This window comes from Centruroides sculpturatus, unplaced genomic scaffold, assembly GCF_000671375.1.
Source record: "Centruroides sculpturatus isolate CEXI.00-Female unplaced genomic scaffold, Cexi_2.0 scaffold181, whole genome shotgun sequence".
Taxonomy (NCBI): Eukaryota; Metazoa; Arthropoda; class Arachnida; order Scorpiones; family Buthidae; genus Centruroides; species Centruroides sculpturatus.
In genome coordinates, this window is record NW_019384322.1 from 735023 (window position 1) to 757785 (window position 22763).

General features: G+C 33.1%; 1 protein-coding gene across 1 annotated transcript in view; it reads right to left on the reverse strand.

The window, feature by feature from the left end:
* The window catches only part of LOC111625838 (roundabout homolog 1-like), a 160254-nt gene extending 137713 nt beyond the window's left edge, over positions 1-22541 (reverse strand). The window contains 1 exon segment of the mRNA XM_023369082.1: positions 22329-22541. Within this exon segment, the coding sequence (XP_023224850.1) occupies positions 22329-22503 (175 nt within the window). The 5' untranslated portion in view covers positions 22504-22541.
* Between the last annotated feature and the right edge of the window lie 222 nt (positions 22542-22763).

The window sequence follows — 22763 nt, forward strand, 5'->3', positions numbered from 1 at the left end:
CGGCGCGATTTTAGAAGGGAATCATAATGCGTGACCAGAAGTAATTGGAGTTAAAAGTTCTTACAGTTAATTATTATCTGGCTTAATCTTATAATTTTACGGTGAAACCTTAAGAATCGAGTTAAGTGGTAGGTATATTACAATAGGGGTTTTTACTGCTGGAAAGCAATCGAGCGGACAGTTGCAGACCTACAATTTGTGGGCTTTGCTTTGACAGAGTCAACGTATTATAAAACGAAGTTTCGTAGACCGTGTGGCGACTGTTACAAATATAGTGATTACCACGCACGCCACTTATTCATCCGGATAATTACGATTAGAACGAACATCTTCTCAGAAGTTATTCACGCGCTTTAACAAAGGTAAAGAATGTTAGATTCGGGGTGGAAACGCATTACTACCTTTTGGGCATTTTAGTAGTTATGTTTGTAATTATCGTTTTTCTTTACGGATAACGTTTCCAGTAGAATAAACAGAGAAATGTTTAAAGAGAATGTTAAGTTAGTTTTAATACCCAAGAGGGCTACTCCCAGAGAGGAGATTCCTTCCAAGTTTCAATTTTCTTATGTTAATTACCGATTAGATATCTTCTCGGATGACCTAAACTTCTAATGATATCCGTCCCTATTAATTTTAAAAGTTTAATATGTATCTCATCTCGACGTCAAATTTTATGTTGTCGATTAGACGAAAGGAACAAAAATGTCCATTTACATACCACTTTCCACGATATTCCTGCCATACAAATTACACTCTCTCCCGATTCTCTACAACCCCCGACGAATGAAAAAGTGCATTTTTATCCGCCTCGACATAAAAATTCCTAGAAGGCCTGAAAATTTAGTTGATAAGCTCCTAGAAGGCCTCATAGATTTACTTTCTTATCTATTTCACAAACAGAATCTGGTTGAATAGATGTTGTTAATGATGCGTATCGCTGCACTCGGCCAAAAAATAATTAGGTGTCACTCGAATATAAATCAGCAAAGTGCGACAATGAATAAATGAACGGGGGAGAGAAAAAAAACTTCAGTCGACAATTATTGACCAGTCCAGTTGTCTCATTCATTAATCAAGACTAATTCGACAGTTTCGACTGTATAGAAGTTAATTAGTTAGCGTTTACTTTATATTCCAACATGATTAAAGATGCAGCGATCAATAATAATCTCTTCTTTATAAATCATGATCGACTCTGATTGATGACGTAGGCTAATATTTATCCTAGTAAATTTTTTAATGGATTTTTTTATTGCACCTTCTGGCTATTTTTCGTTTTTGAGAGGGAGCTAATCGTGTCATTTTAAAGTGTGGTTTCCAGCGGTTCTTTTTAACTTCACTTCTTTCGACACGCTCCTTCCCAATCACTTTCCACATTGGGCAATTCCTGTAAGGATAGTGTAAATTTTAAAAGTTAAATGAACAAACAATAATAGAAGATAGTTTTATAGCTTAAAGATGATGAAACACGTAATAAATAATCTTATCTTTAGTGCTAAAAGCAAGTATAGTTATCGTACGAACAGATAAGTATGGTTATACACTAAAAACTAAGATGGATCTCATAGAAAGTCTAGATAAAAAATTTTAAAATAAAAATCGTAAATTTTACTTAATAAGATCTATTTTTAATTACGAAAATGAGTCATGAAAGTCTTTTCATCTAAAAGAGAAATTTTGGGAAAGTGTTTGGGGGGTTGTAAAGGCACTTAGTTTTATAATGAGTAGGTATTGAACTTCATTATCATTTAACTAAGGTGGTTCTTATATAAATCTTCATCTTATTATTAAAGCCGATTTTAAATCACCGTAATAACTTTAAGAGAAGAAAATGAAGCACAACCCAGATTATATAATAATTAATGCTTGTAATTCACTCTCAAACGATTTTTCACTCCCTTTGAACTTGTCATATAGAATGGACCCGAGGGCTGAGTCGGGTCAAGTATAATCACGCTTCACAATTGGGGCGACTAACCTCTGAACTTTGAACTTTTTTCAAGAAAAAAAAAGAGAGAGAGAGAGAGAGAAGAGACAAGGGGTTCTAATTGGGTCAATCTTGGAAGCGAGTCGTACCTGTTCCTAGTCAAGGTGTTAGAGAAATTGCTAGGTGGTTCTAAGCTTACCATCCATCACTCGGAAATGGGAGTTGTTCTTTAGTCTAGGAGGGATGAGAAAACCTAAAGACCCTCTCTGTATGATTTTGACATCTTTTCGGGTGGACAGATGCATCTCCTCACCCTCTAGGAGGTATCAAATTCGATTTTGAGATGGCTTTTTAGGGTGTTTTTCACGTACTCGAACTTAGCCGGGATTGGTATTATTGGTAGAATATGTGGCTTAAATTCCCGCACTCGCACTCTTACAACATACAAAGTAGACTGATTAAGCTTCCAATTTTCTAAACTATGCTTCCAGCTGACACCTGCCTTTGTAACATCTGACAGGTAGCATATAAGATCTGATACTTTAAGCTAAACAGTTCTAATAAAAAATATTAAAAAAATCAATCTTACTTTAAGTGAAATTTGTGCACATCAAAGTGAAAAGCGGGATAAAGAAAGTTATACATTAAATATTTACTGAATTAAACTGATTTTCTCTGAATAGAGCTTATATTTTATTTGTATACTGAAAGCTTAAATTTCGAAAGTTTACTATCATTTAAATTAAAATGTACTAAAAATTTCTATAAATTTATGAAGATCTTACTTATTTTTAAGTCATAATCTTAAGATTAATTATATAAACATAACGAAACTCTAGATTTCTAGAGTGAATTAATCATGAAATTAATGAAAAGAAGATGGAGTGATCAATGATATTCAAGAGAGAAGATTTAGACTATATAAACACTACTTTAGCTAAATGTTTTAATGTTGAATTATCTTTCAAGATACTTTATAAAATTGTAAACAAAGCAATTCTAGAATTAAAATTGACTTATAGAATCCATTAAAGTAATCGTTTATCATATTCAAAGTTAGTGTTTAGAGAGAAAAACTGTACAAAAGTTTAAAATATATGTAAAAATAAGTAAGAAAAAAGTGTTTTTTAGTGAAAAAAGCAGCGCATTATAAATTACAAACAGTAAAATTTTGACTGGATATCAGTTCATCAATGCATATATGAATTTTTTACATAAACAGGGACCAAAATGAGAAGTGGAGAAAAAAAAATGATGTTAAAAGAGACTATTTTGCTGAATCAGCCAGTGAAAAAAAAAACCAAACATTGGCTTCTGAAACGCAATATAAGGCAACCCTGGGGGCATGAAGGGATTTAAACATTTTTATCACTCTTAAATATTAATCGCACGTCACCGGTTTTTCACTAACTTCTATTTTTTCTCCTCTTCTTCCTGTCTGCCAGATATTTATTTCCGGATCTTGGTAAAATCCTATTTTCAATGTAAATACCTGGCTGTTGTTAGGAGATGGCTCATGAAGCGGAAATTTTGACCAGTAAAGCAATACCTGCTGAGATTTGACGCCATTTTTTCTCTTCTATAGCTTCAATAAAAAACCATAAAAAACCAGTGATATTGGCAGCGACTAAATATTTCATATTTTTTTATCTCCCACCCCTCGCAGCAAGACTTTAGAGGGTTCTATAAGATACAGTACGCCTTAAAATTCCTTACAAGATTAAGAATCTTTAATTATAAAGGTCTTTACCTTCCTATTATTATAAAAATTAACCTTTTATATGACTGATTTTTAGAATAAACCAAGTTAAAATTACTTATAAACACTCAAATTTAAAAGAAAAAAATAATAGTAATATTAGTTCATTATTTATTTTAAATTTACAGAAAACTCAACCTTTGTTTCTTTAACTAATTTTCTACACATTAAAATGAACGTAATTAATTTTTTTTAATCAATAGCGATTTAAAAAAATATTCTAATTTTCTCCGATTCGTTTTGATGAAACAAAAATTGCATTTTGATTCGATTCGATTTTGTAGATTTACTTTAAAAGAAAAAAAAAATAATGTATACATACGTAGATTTTTTTTTCCTTTAAACACTCTCACAAAATATTGTCTTTCGATTCATCAAAAAATAAATAAATAAATAAAAAATAAATTACCAACAAAGGAACGAAAAAGAATTGCCCTCCCCTTTTTTGTACCTTAATCTTACACGCAATCGCATTTGCTGAAGAAAAGAAAATTTGTTGAAGTACTTAGTCAAAGAAAAGCTGCTGATTAATGATAAAACTTTACTGAAGTCAAATATAAATTAATTGATTAAAAAGCTTAAGTGTTTTTCATACTTTCGACGAAATATATCTACTTAAAAAAATCTATTTTTTATTTTTTCAAGGAAAAATTAGTTATAATTTCTCTCGATATATCAAAAAATTACTCTAAACGTAAATATTTCCTTATCTATTATGTCAACATCTCACTACAACATCGTATTTTCCTGTATTAAACTTTTTAAATATGTATAATGACTATCTTACAAGATATTTTCCTGTAATTTATGTTAATTTTCTTTGAAATTTCTCACCTTTCCCTACTTCAAGTTAGAAAATTTCCTTACAATTTATGAATAATTTGCTAATTTATTACCGGAATTTGTTTATAAAATTCATATAAAACTCCGAATATAAAAAATAAAGGAACCGGACGAAAATTGAAAAGAATTGAATTTTGAGACCGAATTTATGATATTTGTATTTAATTTTATTCAACCGTTTATATATTTCAGAATTAAATCTCACCTAACATATTGTCTCGCAGCGTGATCTTACAAGTTTCTATTGTAAATTTACAATAAAAACATTGTAAACGAGAAGATACGATCGGTTGGCAGACACCCTGTAGATATAGAACCAACTTTACAACTGAGGGGATGGAGGAAAAAAAAAAAAAAGGAATTCTTGCTGCTACAATGGCGAAATCCAGATCCAAACTGACAAACCTTTAAGGATTAAGGCGAGAATGCCTTTTTGACAGGAAGATAAAATTTCCGAATAAGTCACATTGAGGTGTTAGTCGAGGCGTTTGGAAAAAGGGAAGAAGTGGAGCCGTGACAGAAGTGAATGCCTTTTGATAGATTCTGATCGTTCTGTATTTATCCGTTGTCAGAATAATGTGTAGAAGATAATTTCGTCGAGATAAAACTGAAAGAGAGCCTTCACCTAAGTGAAAATCTCTAGGGGAAATCGGGATATTTATCACTGTATATCGGTTTTTGAAGATAAATATATTAAAAAATATAAGAAAGAAAACTATTAAACTGAAATGAAAGAATATTGTATTTATTTAATTCTTAATTTACTTGAAAAATTATTATTATTATTATTTAATTTCATGAATGTTTAACATTTGAAAAGGTTAAATAAAATTGTTAGAATGGAAGATGTTGCTACGGTCTATAAAATCAATACAATTTTAAAACAAAAACTGCAACGTTTATTGATAAAACTTAGACTTTTCTCGAATACAAATGGAAGATTTTCGTGAAAAACTTCCATTTTATATATAAAATGGCGCTTAAGAATCAAATCAATTCTGCATTTTCCCAAAAGTACAATTCGCATTTTAATTTGACTTTTAAATGTTTTTTCTCTTTTCCTTTTCGTGATCTATTAAGAAAAATACAATAATAATAACAATAGTAATAATACTCTGATGTCATCATCTTGAAATTTATCAGTGTCATTGAAGAAAACGTTTCGTAATTTAAACATTCCGGAAAAATATCGTCATTTAGTTAGTGGAAAGGGAAAAGAGAGAGGGGGAAGAAAAAACAATTTGTTGTTGGGAGTATAATAAAGAGGTCATGATGGTTAAAAACAGGATTTTTTTTTTCTGAAGAAACTTTGCTACTGGCATCTGATTTATATTTTTATCGGTAATAAAGAGGCTATTACAATGCAATAAAACTTACTGGGCAATACAGTATTGCATGCCTTACACGTTAAAATTCTTCTATTTTTCCTGCTGCCCTAGGGTATAATAAATTATCTATAAAACATAACAGGACGCCAAGAGTATAAAAATAATTAAGTTAACATCTTTCCAAGAAAGTAAATATTTCTTCTTATTAATTTTAGAAATAATCCAGATACAGTTGCTGCCTTTCTCTACTGTTCTTTAATGCTACCCTCTTGAAACATATTTCCCAAAATCCCCATAGGGCCTTGCACTGTTATGCTAGAAATATGTGTTTCTTTTGTTCTAAAGCCCTGTTTAATGAAAGTATTCGCGATAAAAAAAAGCAATGAAGGACTCTGAACTAGAGGAAGAGAGTTCTCTTCGTGGCCATCTGTAAGCTTATATGACATATTCGCATCCTGATTGCTTCTTTGTGGGATCCCATGACATATGATAAAACATGATTATGAGGTTATATTTGCTCTGGACTTTGGGCGGTCCTACTTGTCAAGAGAAGAATGTTTATCGAATTGGAGAAAGCCTATAATTAGTGAAGGCTAATGAAGATATATTTTTTTCTGTTAAAAAGATCTTGAGATCCTCCATTAAAAAAACTTTGGAAGCGCTCGGTTTACTCCACAAGATAAAGTGTTTTTGGTAATTTAATATGATGACCATTCATCAGTTATCCATTAAAGTAATTTTTAAAAATTTCTTCGAGAAACTAATCCACGATAGCACGGTTCACTACCGAAGAAATAAACCGAAAAGAAATCTCAAATTACCAACTGGAAATGATAGGATTTTATTCATCTTTAAAAAAAAAAGTAAAAAATATGATATGTATGAATGTTTACATATATATGTATAAGTTCTATCAAGCGTATTACCGTGATTGTGGTCTCTTCCAAAGTGGACAGGTGCTGCAGTACCCCCTCCTGATTTAGTGGTCCCCTGCGAGGTTTTCGTAGAAAGGTTGCACAATAGACCGACCTTCTCCCACCCCTCGCAGCAAGACTTTAGAGGGTTCTGGTCGAAGCGGTGGAAAAGTGTCATAAATTTCGTGCATCACTACAATCCACCCCGCAATCCCGTCATCCTATGCGCGACCAACAGTCCATGTCTCGCTAACCGGGGCGTTATGACGAGGTTGGATCCCGCATCAGTCTTCATTAGCCACCATTTTGTGGAACAAGTGAGGTGTCGGAACCTTGATATCCTGCAGAGAGCGGTCAGCGCTTCAAAGTTGCCTGTCACTGTTACATCGTGTGGCAGGTGTAAGGGTCAGATTTTAGACCTCACATTGTTCTCTTCTCTGATAAATTAACCTTCCATTTCGCTCTTCCGTTCAACTGCTGTCACTTTTGTCACATGAAACTTACCTTTAATATCACGGTGAAGTTCTGACAAGCCATAACAAGTTGTGCAGTCTTCATTAAAACTGACTTGATAAATTCTCAAACGTCAAACGGTTAAAAACCTAATAAATCTTAAGCTTTTGATGAAAATATTTTTTATAATTATAAGCATTTTGATTTGTTTTTAAATCTCCATAAGCTCCTTTAATCCAAACTATATGCAGTACTATAGTGAAAATTAAAATAAAATATAATTTTAATTTATCATTTCTGTAAATTTATGTTACTGTTGAAGTACTGATAACGGGTTTTATTTAGAAACACAAGAAAAAAAATAAATAAATTAAACAACAAGCCGGAAATATATTAAGATATTCTCATAGATAATGAATAGACGTACTGTACACAATTAATACTATAATACGGCATTCAATTATGATATAACAACGTAATTAAAGCATAATTCTTTTAGTAAAACATAATTAAACTTTGCATATACTTTATGTACTAAATAGAATTTTGTTAGGTTATCTTAGCAACACTTTACCACAAAGCGATAGAAATATCTACAAATGTTAGAACTCTTCGGATGAGAGGCGATTGTTGGAAATAATTTTACTTGCAAATTCGGTAATTAAATCTCAATTAAGTAACCCGGAGGGAGGATATTACATATACATTATAGAGGTGTCCTCGTTGATCACGGTAGTGTCACCGATTACAATCGTTAGAAACTATTATCTGGTGAATAGAATAGAGAGAAGGTAGGATTTCTAAAGGATGAAAATGGAAAACTAAATTGTTTCCGTTTTCTCTCTGTTGCGGACGAAGCTTTACTGGATTAGGAAAATGTCAAAATGATTCTGTCCGAAATTCGCATAAACAACTGCTTCTTGAATGTTCAACCATAAAGTTAATAGTTTAATACCTGCGAATAATTTCGATTGCAATCTTGAAATTTTCAAAAGAATTATTTGTTTATTTAAACACATTTTCGATTAAAATTTAAGATATTTCTTTATGAATAACGTTTCATTACATAGGATTTAAGAGAAATTTAAGTTCTATACAAGTAAATAAGATGATGAGGAAGATTTTCTGACCAGAGAAATGATAATTGAACCAGAATTTTGAGTGCCTCGAGCAAAAAAGAGTGATGAAACATAGCGAAGCAACTTTTATTTAAAGTAAATAAGCTAAAGTTATTATAAGTAATCGGCGAACTTAGGAGAGGGACAGATAAAGATATCATAACTAAGAATATCTCAATTACGACATCCGCAATAGAAGATAGGAGAGGAGTCCTTCATTGTTGATGGTTTGTTATGACAGGATAGTTAATACAAGCTGGTGTTGTGAGGAAACGACGAAATCCCCTCGGTTGCTGTCATGTCAACCGACAGTTTAAAGCCCAAGGCATCCATCTGAAGCTCGGCCACGAGCATCTACAATCCCCTTGAAACTACCGCCGACTTAACGAGCCCGAGCGACTGGTCGCTTTGGTATCAATCTTCTCGCCAGCGGCCATTCTCTCTAAGCCTACACCATCTCGTCCGCCATCACTAAAGTTAATGAGTATTGAAAATGACAGTATCTGTTGAGGAAGAGCGGCGCATAGCCACAAATCCTTCTCGAGGATGGGAAAGAAGTGCCACTTCTTGTGTCTGAATGACCGTTTCTGTTTTAACAAGTCCGGAGATCGAACATAAATATTCGAAGATTTCCGAAATTGTCGAGCGTTATAGATAACGTTGCCTCGTCTCCGGAGTGTAAACCGATCGTAGACTTAATACCGCTCGTAAATATGCAAGAATACTTTCACAAAGAGAGAATATTCTCTTGTAGTAAGTCGGCGGCCAATGGCCGAATAGAGGAAAGTTCTCGTAAAGAGGATAAGGTGGTGTAACAAAATAAACTGCTCGGGACAAAAGGATCCATCAACACCCACACAATCAGAGCTTACAACTACGGAATATTTCGCACGATCTACATAATTGGGTGCGTGAGTCACGATGGTGTCGAGCGAAAATGCGTGAGAAACGTTTACACCAATTCAATGTCTGACGGGAAATACCGGAAGAAATATATCATTGAGGAGATAATACGGCACCATCCATTAAACCCTGTGTCAGGTTGTATCGGGTTCACAGTCACTAAAAGTAGACGGGGTTCTGTTTATTTCCTCTGTTACAGACACATAGCGGCTAGATGGAGATAAGGCGGCCGATTTGGCTATTCAACTGTTGAAAGGCTCACTGACATTATCCATGACTACTGATGCCATTCATCGTACCCATGATATTTTCTATTACTATCGCCAACAATTTGTCAATTCTGACAGTCGTGATGTCTCAATATAATTTTAGACCAGAATCGGTATGTGACTCATTGCACTAAAGTTTTCAATCTATCTAGTTTATCGGGATTTTCAAAAGTGCCCTCCTAGGAGTTGACGGCGAATGGGGAGTTAGTCAAAATCACCACCACGAGGGAAAAACCACGTGGAAAACCATTAGATAATAGGAAATCTTTAAAAAGAAAAATGGAGCAATTTATCGAGTCCATTTTTAAAATATTCTGTTGTCCAAACTGTTATGCCTTGGCTTCAAGAACTGAGGTAAAGCAGCGAAGAATAGAAAATTCATCAGTTATTATCTCGACTGATGTAACCTTCCATTAGGACGCGTTTTCCAGTCGATAATCCGTGACATCCACTCTACCCAAACATGGCATGTTATGGAGACTTTACTTGTGTTTCGATATTCACGGTAGAGTAAGTCAATTTTATTACATCTTCTGCCAGTATGAGCTACCTTGTAATTACATCGTCTACTGTCTAACAATGGCTCGAAGGGAAAAATACATGCCACAAAGTTCAGTCACCTGCATCACAAAATTCATGATAAGACGAATGTTTCGCTCACCAGACTTGATAGTGAGAGGTGCGGCATCCCTTTGTGCAAATGTAATTGCTTACTCATGAACGAATGCGGTTAACACGCCAAGCGCATTAATGTCGCTTGGACTTTAATAAGTTTGTGTCCACCCCGACTAGAAGTGGAATTAGTGTCGGATGCGTGAAAGAGTGGACGGATACAGTTTTCGACTCCACTAGTTCCTACTTCTACTTCCAAAAACGGGGTCATCCGGAGAAATAAATCGTCATTCAACAAAGAATGTGACAGCTTGGGTCTTTTGTTGACCGGAACCGTTTCTTTCTTCCTACTCTACTATAGCATTGGTAAACAACAGCTGTTTTCGTTTTCGATCTTCTCGCGAATTTCAGTTTACAAAAACCTTATCGGTAAAATCACAACACGTATAAACATTTTACTCCATCAAACATTAATTTTTTTTCCTTTTTTTTTTCCTCCTTCCTTCCATCCCTCGTTCATTCTTAATAAAAATAAAACAGATGTAGCAGCGCTGTTTACGCAACCAGTTCGAGCATAGATGAGAGATGAGTCGTGTTTATTTTTTTATTTATTATCTGTAAAATAAAGAAACTGTCGTTCTGTTCGGTGAACTGTGAGAAAAGCGAGTTCGAAAAATAAACATTGCCATTTTTATCGATTGTCAGTTATGTGGGAGATGTTTATGCTCTAAAAAGAACGTTACACAATCTTTTAAACGTTATATTTTGTGCATAAAATTAATCTTTAAAAAATTGGGCGTAAAATCGTAATTAATCGTGCCCACGATTCTGTATAATTTTAATGTTATTTAATAACTTATTTAATGATTAATGAATATATTTAAATTAAATAATTAATCACTTTATTATCTGAATAAAAATTTGAAGAGAATTATTTTAAATGCGACTGAGATAATTATAATAAATTATCACTTTATAAAAATTATCTTACATATGCTATTCACAACAAAGAGAATAAATTAGGATAACATGCCTTTCATCACGGAATATAACTTTTGTTTATGTGATAACAGAGATTAGATTAATTTCAGGTATTCTGAGTGTATTAATATTCATCGTGGCGTGTAGAAACTGAATAAATGCTACAATTACATAGCATGACGTTATTTTAGCGAATAATATACAATTTCGATCATACGTGCATTTTTTATTTGTCATATTATCGAAATCATGCTCATTTGTCTTTATAAATTGAAAATTACGATCGAATAAATGCCATTTGTTGCTATGTTATAACGCTAGTAAGTGTTATAAAACGAATTTAAACATTATCGATTTCTATTGGTTATACTTTTGAAACGAAGTGCGTTGATTTGCTATTTTAAAAACTACCATCCAATAAAATCATCAGTTACGTATAAAATTTATTAATTTAAAATTCACCGTTTAGAATAATCGTATTAATTATTTAACAAGAAAACAAAGCAATTTATAGACATGGCATGTTTATCTAACCTCCATAACTCATGTTCATGTTTCAACAATAGAGAATTTAACAGGAGCATGCATTGTTAGCACGAATTGTGACGTTTATTCACGTTTTATGGCTGTTTATTTATTAATTGGAATTTGCCTTTGTGCGATATAAAATGGTTTCGTTTTGTGATGCAATTTCACAGATTAAGAGGCGAAAGAGCCTATAGGCATATCTATTACTCAACTCAATAAGCATACAATTATATATAGTAGCGTTGTCGAGAGGTTTGCTGTTTGGACATCGCCATGGTAACGCAGAAACAGTCACACCTGCTGACGTGATGCAAAAGTCCAAGGAAGCAGTATCACAAGAGCAATTTCCTTACTCAGTAGTTGATTTATTGAATATTTGATTATATACCGAATATAAGTTTCGTGATGTTACAAAAAAAAAAAAAAACTCATTAATGGACGATACACACGCCATTTTTCCGCCTTATTTTGCTTTTTTAATGTGCATGTTCTAATATGCAAGTGTTTTTTCATTATTTTTATTATCTTTTAAAATGTAAATTTTGGTATATACTCTATATTATTATTATATTAATAACGGCACTGAAAAAGATAACGCTTCAATATTTGATCGCTAATGGAGTCAAAATTTAATAATGTTAACACAACTCAAACTTTTCTTGTTGTAATATCGAACCCTCTGTTCATCAGGCACACAATGACACCGTTGCACACATGCGCAGTCTTTCCTACACGGGGGAAAACCCGAAGAAATATTTGACATCTTTGCAGATTAAACCTTCTACTCAAAATTCGCTTTAGTCTTCTCCTCTCTACACTTTTAATGGCCTTTGAGGAAGGCAGTTTGGTCACCCTGCTTATGATATTAACAACAACCTCCCCGCCTTAATTTAGAAGATAAAAACTCATTAAATTTATAAAGTTGTCGAGTTTTGTAACGAACAATTTTATTGGTTGAAGTTTTGAAACGAAGTAATATTATTGGATTATTTAAAATATTCGGCCAATAAGTTCGCTTGTTTCAAAATAAATGTTAAATTGTATATTTTTTTTTTTGGTTTGATTTGGCTACAAAAGATTAAAAAATAATTTTTTTTTCATCAATCAATTTGCGGAGAATAAAATTACGTTCTCTAAAATGCGATTTATAAGTAAATTACGGCGATATTTCACATTTAAATAGTTTATAAAATCGATTTGAATGTTGATATTCGCTCTGCTTGACATACTATTACATTTTTAAATGAGCATTATATTCGTTTGCTATTGCAGTAGCAAGAAGATAATTTATCGGAGAAGTGAGCACTTTTAAAGCCAATGATAATTATATCTCGTTCAATAAACGTCTCGTTATCTAAATTCAGAGAATCCCACAATATATTGCAAAAGGGTGCTTTTCATGCATTCTGTAAGTAAACAGCATCAGATAACCAATCAGTGTCGTGCTATTTCGTATGCGGGTTGGGTACGTCCATTACGGTGCTTCCGTACTCTCCACGCACGTATTCTCTCGCTCGTCGAGCGTTTTAAGCTTTGCTTCTCCTACTGTCTCTCGTTCCCTCTCTTGAAAATGTGGCATTCCCCGCCCTGCTCTCCATTCCCTGTAGGGATCGATCGAATCACGTGACGTCGCCCATGGGTAAGAGTGCACAGCATTTTCCCTTCGAAGAGTGCAGTTCTATCGATAGAACGTATAACCCAACAAAACTGTTTACAGAAGAAATATTATATCTGTTAATGGTGCTTAGATTAGCGTGATACTACTATGTGTATACATTTTACTAATGCTGTAGCATTGTCTATGTTTTGAGTATATTCGGAATTTATTAAATATCTTCTGTTTGTTTAAAATTTGAAGATTTTTAATTATTATAAGATTAGAACTTAGCAAAATTCACGTTAGAAGTTCGCACAATTTGTTTGTTTTTTTTTCTTTTTGGAAATAATTATATGATAACAACGTCATATCCTCTAATAATATTTCATTTAAGGACGTCCAATAGTATTTTAGGGTATTATAGCAACGTAGCAACATTATCAGTGAGTTAATGATGTAAACGGAAATTTTAAAAGATAGTTATTAACGAGGCGATGCTACAATGACATTGAATGAGATAATTATTAACTAAAATGACTTTGATATTGATTTCTACAAAAGCGTAGGTTGGTAGCAAAATTTTGTTGCTATAGAAGTAATTTTGTATATTAACAAAGGTATAGCCTACAACAAGAGGAAAAGAAACAATTACGATTATTTTGGATCACATTGAAAATATGTCTGACCGCTATTGATTCGCTATTGAATAACACATATAAAGTAAGAAAGACAACTATTACATTCCAGTCACGTAACAATTGATTTTTAGACGAAATGTCTGCTTATGTGCTTTAATAATACATTAAACTTTTATTTTTTCTATTGCTATAGTAGAAATTGTTGGTATATTGCGATAGTATCACGTACGAGATAAACAAAGCAATTAGTCTATAGCATTTTTAGTCGATAAGAAAACATAGTTTTACGAAATAGTAATTTTAAATTATACGATTTATTAAATATTAAATATCGAATTTAAAAAGTGAAGAATGCAAATTAAAATTTTCAATATAATCCCTTAAATTTCTATATAATAAATGCTAAACGAAAGTCTATTTAGTTGTAAGATGAGTATTATAAGTTGTGACATTAATTAAGTTTCTTCTTTACATAACCATGAATATTCATGCAATACGAATGATTCTACCGCTTGACAACCATATGTGATTCGTACTTAAGAGTTGTTTTGCATTCATAGACACGGCGCAAAGTGTTTTCTTTCCTTTTGTAGCTCACGCTTAATTTAATTCTTGAAAGTAGACCCCACTTTTACAATTAGATTAGATTATTCCTTGGATATATCTAACAATTGGATACCGGAATGAATTACGATTTTTAAAGAAGTGCAGATGAACCCGAAAGGGAGGGACTAAGAGTTTATGTGATGTGGAAGCAAGAAGGGTGGTTTTAAATCTAAAATATCCTCTAAGGTTACAAGGTCTGGCATTTTTTAATGACAGTCAAATCTGGGTAAGGTTCTAAGGAGGTATTTTGATAAAACTGAAACGTGATAAAGTCACGAAGAGGTTTTGTTTCATTTAATCACAACTTGAGGAGTACACTGATGGAAGTATCTTTAACGGTTCACATTATAAAACTTTATCTAACTCTGTTCAAATTGAGTTCTTTTTTTTTATTATTATTGTCCTGCCATTTATTATTATCGTCTACTTTTAGTTTTTTTTTTTTCATTTTAGACACCAATTGTCCAATAATATCTGTCAATTGTTAAATGCACAAAAATATAGAGAAAATAAACTGACAAAAGAAAAATGAAACAGAAAGAAACGCCTTTTCTTTTCTGTCTAAATGTCAAAAAGAGTTAGGGTTCAGTTGATTTACTGATGCTTTGGCCAGCTGCCGCTCGATTCATTTTTTCACCCTCTCTCTCTCTGTCTTTTGCCTTTTTTTTTTTTTACGAAGTGGTAACTTTTGTCGATGTCCGAATCTCCAATACTGACCTAGACTACTTTACGTGATAACTGAGCAAAACTACCACTTTATTGTCAGTTTTATGGGAAGTCAAACTGCATGGGAAGACCTACAACAATCTCCAATGCTTTCTGCCATGAAGGGAATTGGAAAAACGATAATGTTCTATTGTTATGAGCACCTTGACTAGAAATTACTGCATAAATTTTGTGTCGAAAGCCCATTTTGATTAATAAGTGGAGAACTCTTTTAACGGTATAATAAGAGGCACAGACTAGGGTGTAGGACGTTGTATTGTTCTTTGCAAAATTTTATGCTGATGATTTAATATTTTTAGGTCTTTTTTTTAAAATATTTAAAATAAATATTTGTTTATCAATTTATTTTTCATGATAAATATAATTAAATTTTAACACTTTCAAATTGTTAGCGATATAAAAATTTTAATTTAAATCGAGTTAAATTGTGTTTTAAAATGTTAAAAAAAATTTACAAAGAGATTTATATTTTGATTTTTTAGCTGTTATAGTTTTATTTCTTTTAATTTACTTTTGATTTCCAGTATTAAGTTTTTCTTCTTTTTTTGTGGAATTATTTCCTTGTTTTGACACAAAAAAAATGTATCTGAACTTAATTTTGTAGAGCAATGCTAAATTGGAAAGGTGAATGGCAGATCAAATAATTGATATTTTCAGACAGAACAAAGCTTGTAACAAATAATGCAATTCGTCAGATAATCGGGCATGTGTCCATACACATTGTGAATGAAGCGAAAAGGTCAATTCCCTAAAGTAAAACGATGGTAACAACGACTTTGCCTCTTTCTAGGTTTCTGGTAGTTGTCAAACCTCCCATGTGACAAGACCTGGCGTACGTCTCAGAAACTTTTTCTAACAGTCTAAAACGTTTCTAGCTAACAGTCGAGTAAGGTCAATCTCTAAGTCGACGCTGGTTGGCTAACAAAAGTAGAAGAACCCCGTCTCCAGAGAATCATATTTCGGAAACTCGGCTGACCTCGCAGCAGTAGAGAGTGAGAAAGAAGCCTTTTCATTACTGCTTTCCTTAGGATTCCTGGCACCTGGATGATTGTAGGGCTACATTGTAGGGTGCCGAGACTCTAAAAACATCGCCACGACGTTAGATTTGCCTGGAGACTGAAGTGCCGCCCGGAACATCTGGTCCGACCTCCTGCAATGCCAATGAATGATTGCAGCAGTCTGCATCTGTCGTTGTATGACGCATTCACCGAGTGCACTCGTTCTAGTTAAAATGTTTGATTCTGGATGACTAAAAACATTATTATTAAGCGGGTTTAGTAGAACAGCCATTGTTGAAAGCAAAGAGCTTTCGAGTAAGCAACAATAGAGGGATTTGACAGTGTCATTAACTTTCAACCCATTCTACTCGTCTCTACATTAATAAATGTGTAAACATTCACTCGGAATAACAATAGTAAGGTAGTGTCGGTTATACAAACATATTTGGCACAGAACATCTCCTTATATGCTCCGGAGAGCGATGTTCTATTTGACGACGAGAACAAACAAAGCATGGTTGGATGTTATGCTAAATAAGTGACTGCAACACGCTTTATGAACGTCTCAACAGATAAAGCAAACGTTAATCCAATGTTATTGAGTTCTGTGGGCTTGAAACAAATCGATACAAATAGATCAGCTTTTGTGTGGTCTTCTATCTTATTCATTCAGTTTAACGATTTTAGATAATGTTGTATCTCTATCGAACGACGTGTATGCTGTAACTGAGAGCTGGTTCGCACCTCTTATGTGGCTCGCATGTGTCAAAACACACGTCTCTATTGCGAAGAAAGGATAACACACGCATAAATTTGTTCCTTTTTTTAAAAATTCTATTTCTTTCCACTTCATCTGTCATCGAACTCCACCCAATGCTGCATGTTTTATAATTTTTAACTGCTGAAAAAAACTATTTTAAATCATTACTCTTTGTTTCAATTTTTACAATATATTAAAGAGGTAGAATAATTTATATACATATATTTTTTTAAGAACTTAACGATTTATTACGTTGAGTAGGTATAGCATAGGTGAGTCATTCTTATCATGGATCAACAAAAGATGCTCACGATCTATAAGGCAGAGAGACGTGTTCGGATTGTCAATGCATAGAAATTTGTCTGGCCTACACAATAAATCACATTGCGTGCACGTATGATGGATAGTTGACAGGGACACATTTCCACACGCTATTGCATACGGACAGCAATTGTCTGCGGGTCTATGAACCTTTTGTATTTGTAGAATTTTTGCTGTCGACGTTGCGCTTTTATATCGTTTAAAATGTTTATAAATGAATCGAGTTATTATAGTAATAAATCACGTTAAAAGTTTTTTTCTTCTTCACGGATGATGAAGGATAAGAGAGAAAAATCATCAACGTCTACTGGCAATGGCTGTTAAGCGCGCCTCCTTTCCAACTTATCCTACAGATCAGAGGACTTAACTAGAAGGCTATTGATAATAAGGCCCGACTCTATAGAAACTCCATTGGGATATTATTATTTTTGACCTCGAAAAACTTGTTTGGCAATCTAATAGAGGAACAGAGTTAGAAGGAAACGAAAAAGTTTGCACGACGTGCATTACCGAGAAGTTTCCTTCCAGGAAAACTTTTCTAATCACGTGCTAATAGGACACAAATAAAGAGTCGACGAATTTGCAATAAATTAGAATGATAGTTATCAGAATTCACGTTAAAATATATACTTAATGCTCTTTATTGATTGAGTATGAAAGCAGGCTGTTTAAAACATGGAAGTAGCGTGATTGTCTTTGCTTTCTCTCATAAATAATCCTAGCAACATAATAAATCTTTAATTTATTATTTAATGTTATTATTTGGTCAATGAATTTTCAGCTGCTGAATTCTGTAATTAGTGGTATCGGTAACGTAATCTTAATGTATTTAATTTAGCCACCATTGACAAAAATTATAATTTTCAGCTTTTAAGAGAGTAACGATCGCATCGTTTAGTCACTAATTACTCAAGGTTGGTAACTAAACTATTGCTTAAATATGATACATAATAAACATTATCTGAAAAAATTTATACGTGAATAAAAACGATAAATAATGTAAAAATCACTATTTAAACTTACTCAAAGAATTTATAACCATGTTACTGTTTATATATAATATAAATCAGTATATAAAAGAGTTTTTTTTTTCTCTAATTTTCTAATAAATTTTGCTTACATAATGTAACATTTATAATATAATTCTGAAAAAAAAAAAGCTACAAATTTCAAGATCGAGCTACAAATTAACTGTAGTTGAACCAAATTTACAACAGCAGTCTTATAGAAAGAAAGAGCCATAGAAGTGGACATTGATGTTGTGAAAAGGAAGTTTTCTTTGTTATCTCCGAAAGTAGACCTAATTTAGGCTCTTATCTGCAACCTTGAAGCCCTTACAATCGAAAACATTTGAGGAGCACGCCATTAAAAGAAGAATAACAATACTTTCTAACTGGAGCGAAAGATTAACAAATTATACAACTTTTCAAATTATAAGAATTTAATAACGAATGTAATTTATTAATTCATTATATATATATATACGAGTCTAGCGATCGTAACTAACGTAAACGATATTTACGATAGTTATAGAAATTATTTACGAGAGGTTTTTCCCTCGTCACGATTGGTAATCCTATATTAATCACATAAGCTAGGGGAGTTAGAATTAGTCAGGAAGAGGAATCCTTTCTTCACCTGGCAACACTGTAATCCGAGTTACATTAGAGAAATGCTCTCATTTCCGTAAATCATGAGAAGTATGACTGCTATCCGGTCGTAGGTTAGCAAAAGAGATCGTATTCTCTGGCCGACTTGACAGGTGCTTGAAGCTAACTGTTTTCACGTGGTGGCTGCATTACGTAATATGTTACTTCAAACCGGCTATAAATGTCACTGTGGCGACCTGAAATCCTGCTTAACAATTTTCTGTAAATTTAATGGTCAGTTATTACTGCCTAGTCGAGACTTGACTAATTAAGTTTTCTCCAAGATTGTTAAGACTTTGTTGCTCTACACTCTTAGATAGATATCGAGGCGGTTCGGGTGAATAAATTACAGTAGGACGGTGTCACGCTTAGGGTCGGGTTGGCTAATTATGCCGGTTCCTAACGGGATGTCTGCACCCTGCGTGATGACACTGCAACACTTCTAGCTCGTACGTGTGTCAACACGGGATGTAGCAGCTGTTGGTAAATAAATGTGAATGAATAGTACACGGGTCATTCATGATTTTATCTATTATTTTGTATCTGTAGTGCATCTGTTCTGTTTTCATCCACTTTTAATGCTTAGATGAATCGAAACTATATATAGATATGGCATATCAAAAAATCAATTCTTAAAGAAGCTCTTGTATATTTTTATAGTATATTTCTAGTCTATCTGCAACTCTGTGTCAGCAAAGATGCACGCTCGAAGAATAATTCTCTAGCATCTCAAAATTGAAGCATTACATATTGTTACATAGACTGTTAATGAGTCTCTACATCATATTAATATTTTGTGTTTATAAAGAGATAGGTTCAAATGAGGAACTGTCAGTCGCTTGGACATCCTGGACGGAGATGAATCGTGTGCTTTGTGCTGCTTTAATCGAGTTTTAAGGCCATTAAAGAGCAATGGATAAATGAGACTAAAATGAGATATTTCGTTCAAAAATTCTGGCTCCTGATAAAGGAAACTTTCGGACAACGCGTGTATAATACTTTTTACGCCTCCTAAATCTATTTTCGACTATGTCTCAGTTAATTTTGGATTCAAAATAATTAGTGGAAATTAACTTTTATTGTTTAAAGTAAAATCTTTCCTGTTATAATTCTTCTGTTTATGTAACACTTAACTATATTATTGGACTGATTATGTCCGAAAATCGGAAGCTTCCTGTATTCACAACGTATTGTGATTTTTAACGAATAAGAATAGATTTTAGATCTCTATTCTATGTTAAAATTACTTTAACCTTAACCTTTGTGTTAAAGGGCAGTAGTTTAGTAAGGTTTAAATGGAACATAACGAAAAATAGAGCAACGTCCTTTCAAAAAAGGCGAAAATGAGAAGCTCTTTGTGAAGAAAGGTGGGAAAGTCTATCATATTTTTGCTGGGTTCACAATAGAAACCGATGTAGGCTACTCACTTTTTTCAGTGAAATGGGGTAATATAGGCTCTGCCTTTTTTTACTACGATAGAAAATAGGATATATCATCGTGGTAGAAGTTAAAAAATGAACAGTAATACTATCTTTCCAGCAGGAGATGAGAAAAGATATCCTAAAGATCTAGCCGTATTTTGAAGCGAAATGGGAAATGGTAGCATTTTTTTAAAGTCAAAAGAGGAAAATAAGAATAGTTCCATTGTAAATCTAAAAAAAAATATGTCATTCTGGCGGATAGGAAGAAAAATATAAAAATTATATAACAACCAACGTTTATTTTATAAATAATAATAAGATGTTATGGAAGTTGGTGAATGATGTCAAGGCCATTTTTTTAAGAGAACCTTTCAGATTTGTTTGAGCGAATATGGGAAATTCATCCTTAGCAGTAAAAAATCCATTCTGTGAATGATGGAGTAGATTCGGGTGACAGAATCTATCCTATCAACCGTTAGCCTTGAACTTTGCTGCATCTCAAGCAGCCTGTCTACACCGACTTGCCCTGAGCGGTCAATAGTAATCTATAATCATAATCAGGCATGCATATAAAAAGCTAGAAGATAGGCAAGAGGGTGCTTTACAGTTCTTTCTCTTCATAAAACTGATCACACGACGATTTACTCCTTTAAAATCACTTGTAGCCCTTACTAACAGTCCATAAATTTTCGTCCTCCCGCTGACTAGTTTCCATTAAAAACGGTAGATTTATTTCTCTAGTCAAAAATAAACTTTTGACTGATGCACAGGACAAACAGGAAACGACTCACATCCTGTACATCTTTACTTAAAACTGGGATTTCGTCTCTTACGAATTAAATACAACACGATGAGAGGAGGAGGAGGAAGAGGAGGAGAAAAAAAAATCGAAAAGTTTATGGAGAAACGACTTTATTAAAAGCGAAGAAAAATTAATTTTATGTGTAAATTACTTACGAAACTCGTTTTTCCATTCGATTCACCATATTTAGATAGGAAGGGAGGATACATAAACTCCAATTACGAACATATTTAGCTAATTTAATGCATGAAAATCGTTAACGCGATTAAAAATTATCTAAAAAAAAAATAAATAATAAATAAAAAGATCTCCGATAGAAACGAATAAAATATTAACTAAATCGAGATTCTAATTTTATGAAACAGTTCGATAATCCATGTTTTATGTGGTTCCGCCCTAAATTAGCCACCGAATACATTAATTTATAATAGGATATAAATCATTAGCGTTACGTAAAAAATTACATCTCTTTCCCACTCTACGTAATATTTTGTATACTTTTCATCAATAAAAATGAAGAAAAAAGAAAAAAAAAGAAAAAAAAATGCCAATCGAGAAAAGTGGCAACAGCACTCTTTATACGTTATTTATGAAGAAAAATTTGTTTTTCAATAATTAAATATTTAATGTGCCACTCGAGTGTGTAGCAAGAATAGTTAAATATAATATTAGAAAAAATATGCAATATTTTTATCGAGTTTGCTCTTTATATATTTACTAGATCGTGTAATAATTATATGGATGGTGTTAGTGAACTACTCCAATGATTTTTATTTAGGTGTGCAGTTTTTAGGGATTTTTTTAAAGATAAAATTCTCGTTTAAAATCGATATAAATGCCTTTTTTTCCCCCTCTTTTCTTCCACTTCTCCATCTAGAAGCAATTTTCAAATATTTTTTTTTTTTTCGAATTTTATCGTTTCAGAGCAATTCTAGCTTTAATTTAATAGTTTGCTTTTTCCTTCAGAATCGAACATTTGCATATTACAAAAAAAAAGAAAAAAATAATAATCTAAAGTGAACTTTTCTATATAAATATCAGCAAATTTATTTTTTTTAAATGATGTAATGACAGTTCGAAGTGGACATTTAACATGAAATCCTCCTATCAGATCTAGACTAATCCTAGTGTAGAAAATTAAAGAGATCGAGTTAAAGTTTGACGTTTTGACTTACATGGAGAGGCAAATGTAATCCACGCATGTAGCAGGAGGTACAGACAGTTCCAGCAAAGTGGAGTTAACACCAAGATCACCGCACACATGGCCACAGCATGACTGACACAGTCGCCGACTTTCTCTGAGGCCCCAGGTAGCTGGGGAGTCGTGCACTGCACCAAGGGCGTACCCATTCGTGAAGCGAGGGGTGGATGGACACGTAACACTATGAGGCTTTACTACCGCTTCCTTTTTTAACGTAACGCCAAAAAAGTCTTTACGACCGGTAAACAGGGTGTAAATATACTGTTAATATTTCAGTTGTTGTTTTCGCCCTCGATTCTTCCGCGAGTTCATCACGCAACTACCCCATTTTCTACGTTGGCCAACTGTTACGTCTCGTTCGCATCAACCGTTATTACGTGCTTGACCACCCAGGTGTGAGACACGAAAT